The 8,590-nt window shown below is 48.6% G+C and overlaps 2 protein-coding genes across 2 annotated transcripts; one reads left to right on the top strand and one right to left on the bottom strand.

Annotated features, from left to right (window-relative positions):
- Positions 1–361: 361 nt before the first annotated feature.
- LOC119317328 (purine-uracil permease NCS1-like) lies at positions 362–2,239 on the top strand. Its single transcript, XM_037591761.1, has one exon. It carries the CDS (start codon positions 413–415, stop codon positions 2,033–2,035), a length of 1,623 nt encoding a protein of 540 aa, XP_037447658.1. The 5' UTR covers positions 362–412; the 3' UTR covers positions 2,036–2,239.
- A 222-nt stretch (positions 2,240–2,461) lies between these two features.
- On the bottom strand, positions 2,462–5,849 carry LOC119317330 (transmembrane protein 208 homolog). The gene is made up of 5 exons (XM_037591762.1): positions 5,680–5,849; positions 4,902–5,101; positions 4,394–4,478; positions 2,985–3,053; positions 2,462–2,895 (listed from the first exon to the last, which is right to left on the bottom strand). Exons 1-5 carry the CDS (start codon positions 5,761–5,763, stop codon positions 2,803–2,805), a joined length of 531 nt encoding a protein of 176 aa, XP_037447659.1. The 5' UTR covers positions 5,764–5,849; the 3' UTR covers positions 2,462–2,802.
- Positions 5,850–8,590: the final 2,741 nt, after the last annotated feature.

Below are 8,590 nucleotides of genomic sequence, written 5' to 3'. Positions count from 1 at the left end.
GATGACGGAGCGCCAGAGTTCTGGCTTTCTTATAGAATCATCAACCCAACAAATCACCATCACACCAAATTACCTCCCAACAATCGAGATCCCGGGGCGTCACCTTCCCGGTCACTTCCTCCACTGCATCTAAAAAGTGTTTAATATTGTGCACCTGATCAAACCACTGCCGTCCATCCCTCATCGGACGGCTCAGCTCACTCTCAGACAGCGAGGATCCAAAGGCAGCCGAGCACCAACGGAATCTGATCTCGCTGTCGAGGGTGGTGGGCCCGGCTGCACAGTCACCCGTGGTGCAACCCGCCAAGCAACAAGATCCCCCCTATCGTTTCATACTCGAACGAAGCTCCAACAAGTCAAGAACTCTCCCTGCCCTCATCTCCTTCCCCTTCCCCTGCCCCCTCCGACGACCATGGCCGTGTCCATGGCGATGTCCAGAGCTCTCGCCGTGCGCCAGCCGAACCATTTTCGCCACCGCCTCGTGTCGACGAGCTCCCAGCAGGCGTCACCGCCGCGGCCGCCTCTTCTACCGCCTCGCGGACCAAGCCTCACGCTCGCCGCCCGCCCGCGGATGCTGCCGGCGAGACCCAGGCTCTCGGGAAGCGAATCGGACCTGTCCCCGACGCCGCTCTCGGAGCGCACCATGACGGCCTGGGACCTGGCCAGCCTCTGGATCGGCCTCGTGGTCGGCGTGCCGTCCTACTACCTCGCCGGCAGCCTCGTCGACCTCGGCATGTCCGCGCTCCAGGGCGTCGCCACGGTCGCCTTCGCCAACCTCGTCGTCCTCGTCTGCCTCGTCCTCACGGCCGCGCCGGCGGTCACGCACGGGCTGCCGTTCCCGGTGCTCGCGCGCGCCACGTTCGGCGTGCGCGGGGCGCACGTCCCGGCCGTCATCCGCGCCCTCGTCGGCTGCGGCTGGTTCGGCATCGAGTCCTGGATCGGGGGCCGCGCCGTGTTCCTTCTCCTGCCGTCAGCTCTCAAGACGTACCAGCCGCTGCTCACGCCGGTGCCCGGCCTCGGCGCGGCGCCGCTCGAGTTCGCGTGCTTCCTGGCCTTCTGGGCCGCGCAGCTCGGCGTCATCATGAACGGCATGGAGGGCATCCGGAAGCTCGAGAGGTACTCGGCGCCGGTGCTCATCGTGCTCACCTCCGCGCTGCTCACTTGGGCATACGTGTCCGCCGGCGGCTTCGGGCGCATCCTCTCGCTGCCTCCCAGACTGACAGGGGCCGAGTTCTGGAAGGTGTTCTTCCCGGCGCTCACGGCGAACATCGGCTTCTGGGCCACGGTGGCCATCAACATACCGGACTTCGCGCGGTACGCGCGCAGCCAAGCGGACCAGGTGCTCGGCCAGGCCGGGCTGCCGGTGTTCATGGGCATGTTCACCTTCGCGGGGCTCGCCGTGACCTCCTCCACGGAGGCCATATTCGGCCACATCATCTCCGACCCAATCGAGCTCCTCGGGCGCATCGGCGGGCCAGCGACGACGGTCCTCGCCATCTTCGGCATCAGCCTCGCGACCATCACGACCAACATCGCCGCCAACGTGGTGGCGCCGGCGAACGCGTTCGTCAGCATGAGCCCCCGGAGGTTCACGTTCTCGCAGGGGGCGCTCATCACCGCGTTGCTCGGCATCGCCTGCCAGCCGTGGCGGCTGCTCAGCTCCAGCGAGAGCTTCGTCTACACCTGGCTGCTCGGCTACTCGGCGCTCATGGGCCCCATCGGAGGGGTCATCCTCGCCGACCACTACATTGTGAGGCGCACCGCCTTGGACGTCGACGCGCTCTACTCGGAGGAGAGGGAGAGCCCCTACTACTTCCAGGGTGGTTTCAACGTTGCCGCCATGGTGGCGATGGCGGCCGGAGTTGCCCCGATCGTGCCGGGGTTTCTTCACAAGGTTGGCGTTCTGCCGAGTGTCTCCGGTGCACTCGTAGCAGCCTACAACAATGCCTGGTTCGTGAGCTTTTTCGTCGCCGGCACCGTCTACTGCCTGCTCTGTCGCCGGAGAGGCGGTGAAGTGAAATACCAAAGCAGTTGATAGTAAAGTGGGCTTGCAGAAAACCTTTGGAATTTGGAAATAAATACTTTTGAAAGTGGTTTCTGAATGGCACGCTGAAGAAAAGAAGGCGTGTATAACACATTCACAGTTCTTGCGCAAAATTAAACCGAGGAGAGCTTCCATGCAACATGTAAAGTATTCCCTCCATTCACAAATATAAGATGTTCTAACTTTTTCCGAATCGGATGTATGTAGTTCGTATTGAAATATCCAATATATTTGTGAACAGAGGGAGTAGTTAATTATAATAGGAAAACTTAAACAGAATTATCACTCTTATCTGTCCTGCAATGTATCTCTGAGAATCAGGCCTCGATTTAGTTAGAAGTTGTATTTCCACTCATTTTTTATGCAATGGAAGCGAAGCACTTCCTAATGAAATTTCTAGCTACTACAAAGGCAACATATGCAATTCTTAACAAAGACAAGCTCGAAGCCGCAAAATGACAAGATGCTCTAGCCAAGAAAAAGAGAAAAAAATCAGTCTCAAATGTGTCACTAAGATGTCTGGGTTACCATGCCTAATTGTTGGTTTACATAACCAGAAGGGTCAGGAAATATACAAATACCAATGCTGGTATTCATCATAACTTTAAGATTAGTTGACATTTGTGCTAGCTGTCGGATCAAATGATACATGAATCATATCATCCATGTTAGCAAACTCACCAACAGCTTGCACTCTACTTGGACAGCTATGATATGAGAAACCAACCTACTCTTCCACAGGGTATGTATGTGTCATATCAACGGGTCCTGGTTTTGACCATCTTCCCTCTAGATGCCTTTTTCTCCATTTTCTCCCTCTTCTTTCGAGACTTCTCATCTTCGACTTCACCCTGAAAACAGGAGGTACAATACTTGTGTGTCATTTCCAAATAACCCTGAATGGTAACAATTGCTAACATTGGTACATGGTCTATTTTACCTCTGAACCACCACCGAAGAATGTTCCCTTCAACAGAAAAAAGATCTTGTATCCACCGAAAGCTGGTATCTGCATATAGGAATGTATAGATAATAAGCAATATAATCAGTAGTTGACAATATTGGGGAACCCTCTTGGTAGTGTCTATAACTCTTGAGAACAGAGTAGATACTATATTCTAAATGGGTTTTCCACTCAAAAAAGTTTTCCCCTGTTGCTATACAAAGCACTTGCAAATTTGGTGCAAAAATATGACCCATATGTATTCCACTCAAAACAAAGTGGTACAATTTGGATAACACATTACCGCATTGTCTATTCAAACTGCACTGCTGTTTTTTTCATACAGGATGCATATTTTTTGCACACAAAAATTCAAGTATATATAAATCATAGCATGAAGTGTGCCCATGATTTTAAAAAATCAAAATGTTGTGGAGTGGGAAAATTGCGTGAAAACACAAATAATAGAAGTAACTAGTCAGATGTCTAATTAGTGAAGAAACACTAAAGCCTTCTTTACCCAGAGACGTAAGTTGTCTGCAAGTGTCGAGATATATGTACAACAAAACTTGCAACATGTACCGATAGGTGATGGTAATATACATTGATCATTGTGACAGCCCTGTTATTTGGGCCGGCCACATACTACATAACTAACCACTTGTATTATTCAGAAATCATGCGAAATAGTTAATCCATGTTTAGTTCCCTTGAAACCTTGGCAATATATATTGGTGATGCTCTATCTTCACTAAGCAATAGAGACTATTATCGCATATGTGCTCATGCATACAGCCAACAATGGGCTGCAGTTGGACCAAATTCTAACTGGACTTGGTTGTGACAATCTTTCAGTTCAGCTGCCATATATTGCAACACTAGTTGCAAACTTGAGAAAACAATCCTAAGAATGAAACAGTAGTTGAAGCTAAAGTCATACGCAACAATAATAGTACATAGCTGTCGTCTGTTTAAAAAAAAGGATCAAAAATGATAAATTATTTCCTTCCAAGGTCCATCTTGTAAGATAACTACTCCCTCCAACTCCACAAAGTGGGCGTGCATACTTTTCGAGATTTAACTTTGACCATCAATTAGACCAATAATATACATGTCATGTAACCTAAAATTATGCCATTAGAAAAGTTCTTTCAAATACGAATTAAATGGTATAATGACACATAACCCACATTTTATTGGTTAAATTCACGCCAAACTTGAATCTCGAAAAGCGTGTGCACCTTGCTTTTGGAGTCGGGATTACACAATAAGCAGGTTTTTGTACCTTACATTTAATATGCTCTTTATTAAGAAAAAGGAACCTTAGGGTGATTTTAGCAGGACAGCAATGAATTGCTATGGTAAACAAGAATACAGTATGAAGTCCCAGGTCGTGCATATCTTACCACCAGATATGTCCACCAAAATTTTCCAGAAATAATGGACGTAAGCTGCACAAATGCTGTGATGTATATCACATCCTCTATATATCTGCAGGTAAAGATGCAGCAAACAGTTTGTAACTGAGTTATAAGAAAGAAAAGAAGCACCACATATACAAGTTCACATAATCCTCCAGTGGAAAATAGCAATTCCCCAACTTCTCATTTTTTTCAACTATAATTTTCACATGTTCATGATTTAGTAGTTAGTATGGCCCATGCTAGTAATTTTCAACAAAACTCACTAGTATGCCCCTTTATGTTTTACTCCCTCCGTCCCATAATATGAGGCTTGAAAAACGATCTTATATCGTGGGACGGAGGGAGTAGTTATCAATGTACATTTAAAGTTGGTACTGTAAATTATTTCTAAGGAAGCTGAGAGCCATAGACTATGTAATCCTCTAATCAGTGATTTGTCATCAAGTACAATGATCAAAGCTAAGAATTACACCATCATGCAGTTCCTTACTCGGAAAGCCCACCGGTGGCCAAGTCATAACCCGAACTCAGAAGTTCACGATTGTCCGCGTCAGAATATTCGGGCTTTGTCATACTAGCGAGTTGCTTGTATGAAAGAAAGTATGCAGCAGATGTCACCACGAGGCCAATCCAATGCTTCCAGGTGAAAGAAGAGTACATTACAGCCATCCTCACTACTATGTAAATAACCTGCAAGGGAGCAAAAGTTACACATGAACAGATGAACTAGTCCTCGAACTCAAAATGGCTAAATCTGTCAGATTGTCAGCAAAATTATATAACTAGATTAGTTGATGGCATACATCCAGAAGTCCACCTAGTAGCTCTTACATGTGGTTCAACAAATGCAATTCACAGAAGGAGGCTACAAAGTCTCGGCAGTCCTAAACAAAACTAAACAAGGCAGCGCAGGAGATTCCTTGAATAAAATTAAGCCATCTCTCAGCAGAGCGCTCCTCCCTCCTACTGGATTTTTACTTCCCAACACCACATACTGCCATGCAAGAATCAATTCTACGCTTTCGGAAAAGAGACGGAATGGAGACGGACTACTACTCCAGAGTGCAGACTACACAGTACAGACGATTGCTCCAGGACAGATGAGCTAATCTGGTCCTAAGTAGGCTTCAGCGGAATCACTACGGCAGGCTCAAAATCAGTCGAACTCCGTCAAATACAAAGTATCGAGCAGCAACGATCTACGAAAGTCCCAAGTAATCCACGGATCTGAGGGGGGCGGAACGGAGAATCGAAGGGGGGCCGCTCACGTTGGACACGAGGATTATGCGCCAGAGGAGATCCATGCGCTTCCTGTTCCTCTCCACAATCTTCTTGGATCCCTGGTTCGCCATGGCCGAGCTGCACGAGATCCTTCCCTTCTCTCCCTCGTCGTCGTTGGGGTTTCTCTCTTCCGGTGTGTAGTTTCTCTGTCGAGTCAGTCTTCGATAATAACAACAATAATACTAGGGAACTGGGCTGACTCTAACTGGGCTTGGATCCATCTGGGCTTTTCGGCCCAGTACCATATACAGTAGAGAAAAGTATAGTTTTTCCCCAAGATGTGGCCAATCGGATCAAAATCAAATGTTGCAGGCTACTATCTGCAACCACACAAGGGGCTCACAAACTGCAAGCAATCTTGGCATTATACGAGGGACCGTCCGGACAGATGATAAACAAGAACAAGTCTGCAGTTATGTTCAGCAAAGGCACAAGTGCAGTGAGGAAAGCCGAGGTCCTTCAGATTTTGGGGGTCTCACACGAATCACAAGGGCGTAGATACCTTGGGCTGCCGATATTTGTGGGGGCTGCAAGAAGCCAGGAGTTTGAATACATAAAGCAGAATATATGGCAGCGCATGCAGGGATGGGTTGAGAGGTTGCTATCAATGTCGGGGAAAGAAATTTGGTTAAATCAGTCGCGCAAGCAATCCCGACCTTTGCCATGTCGTGTTTTGATATAACCAAGAAGCTATGTGAGGAGATTGGTACTCTCATCAACCGGTACTGGTGGAGTAACCAAGATAAATGGGATCGGTGTCATTGGACCGGATGGGATAAATTGACCAAACCGAAGAGGGAAGGTGGATTGGGGTTCAGGGATTTGCATACTTTTAACTTAGCGATGTTGGCTCGGCAAGGGTGGCGGCTATTACAGGAACCGGACACTTTGTGTGCGCGAGTATTGAAGGCTCGCTACTTCCCGGACTGCTCGGTGCTAAAGGCATGTAGCGGAAGAGATATGTCATATACGTGGAGAAGTATCGTGAAAGGTATTGATTTACTTAAGCAAGGTATAGTGTGGAGGATTGGTACGGGGGACAATGTGCGCATTTGGGATGACCCATGGCTGCCCCGAGGGAGCACTAGGAGGCCCCGGACGAACCGCGCAGGGGTGCTGCTTGACAGAGTCTCTGAATTGATGAACCCAGTTACTGAGAATTGGGATGAGGAACTAGTTTCGGACCTGTTCTGTCCTGAAGATGCGAGGGATATCCTTGCGATCCCAGTCCGAAGTGGGATGGAGGACCAGCCAGCTTGGCATTTTGATCCGAGGGGGATCTTCTCGGTAAAGTCAGCATACCACTTAGGGATCAATTTGAGAGATGCAGCCCTTAATAGGGATGCAAGCTCGTCGGCCGCGGAAACGCCGAAGGACGCGCAGAAATGGACTAAAATCTGGAGGCTGGAGCTCCCACCCAAAGTACGGATGTTTTTGTGGCGTTTTGCACATAATTCTCTGCCGACGCGTATGAACATAAAGAGGAAACATGTCTTGTTGGATACCCGTTGTCCGGTATGCATGAGAATGGACGAGGATGGTGGTCATCTGTTTCTGAAGTGCAAACAGGTCAAGCACCTCTGGAGAGAGTTATAGCTCGAGGATGTGCGCATTTCTCTGCTGGAGTGTGCGAACCCCATGATGATTTTCGAACGTGTGTGGTCCTTGGCACCTCCATGACGTGATCTTGTGCTCATGCTGCTCTGGGAATGGTGGAACACCAGGAACAAAGCAAATCAAGGGGAGAAGGTAAAGGCATGTGAGGCGATTTCTTACAATGTCCGAAGGCTGTGTGATGATTTCAGGAGGGCCGGGGGTACATCGGAGGCACCCGGTGGGCAACCTACGGCTGCAGCATGGACTAGACCGACTGAAGGACAGGTTAAAGTAAACTTTGATGCGGCATTTTATGCTGACCAGGGAAGTGGCACTACCAGAATAATGGCCGCTGTCGACGACCTTCTCTATGCCGACGGCCCCCATCGGCATAGATGGTGGTATGCCGACGGCCGCGGAAAGACCGTAGGCGTACTAAAGCCGTCGGCAAACCTCTATGCCGACGGGGGCCGTCGGCATAGGAAGGCCGTCGATGTATATTCCACTATGCCGACGGGGCTGTCGGCATAGAGCCGCCGTCGGCACACAGGTGGGTCCGCCGACCCAGGTCCAAACGGAGGGTTGACGCCGTCACCTCTATGCCGACGGCCCTGACGGAGGCCGTTGGCATAGCTTGTACATTTTTTTTATTCGCAAAAAATCACGTGGGCTTTCTATGCCGATGGGGATACCGTCGGCATATATATTATATGTTTTTTATTTCTCATTTTGCATTTTTTTTATTAAACTTTAGATTTGATTAATTTAAATCTAATTTATATAAACTTAAACATACACAAATTATATATGAAATTGGGGCAGAATTTTCCATAGATTATGAATATCCTGTTTGTTTTTACTTTTGAGTATTTTAAAATGTAACTTCATGTAATTTTGCATATAGGTCCTTATACTTAGTAAAAATCACAAGTAATTGATACTTCACTAGATTTGGATAACTTTTAAATGATTTTCTTATCATAATCTCGCACCAGGACATGATGCGTGTGTGAATGTGTTGTAACATGCGTAGACGCCCTTCTTGGGCTTTGAGGTGTGCCCCCCCTTCACGGACGGCAGTGCCGCCATCACTTCGAGGGGGAGTCATGCGCGTCGGGTAGAACCGGAGGGAATCTAGTGGTGGGTTGGGTCCAGGCCATGTTCGGGGATGTTTCTATGGGCTGACCTATCGCAACCAGTGGAAGAGTCCACTGGTCAAAGCCCGCCAGGAGAAAGTCAAAGGCCTAGATCTCCTGGTCAATGAGGCTAGGGTTAGTCCGGTCAGTGGGGCTTCGAGGTGTA

This window comes from Triticum dicoccoides, chromosome 6A (genome assembly GCF_002162155.2).
Source record: "Triticum dicoccoides isolate Atlit2015 ecotype Zavitan chromosome 6A, WEW_v2.0, whole genome shotgun sequence".
NCBI lineage: Eukaryota > Viridiplantae > Streptophyta > Magnoliopsida > Poales > Poaceae > Triticum > Triticum dicoccoides.
The sequence above is the reverse complement of the archived record's forward strand: the minus strand, read 5'-3'. Positions and strand labels throughout refer to the sequence as shown.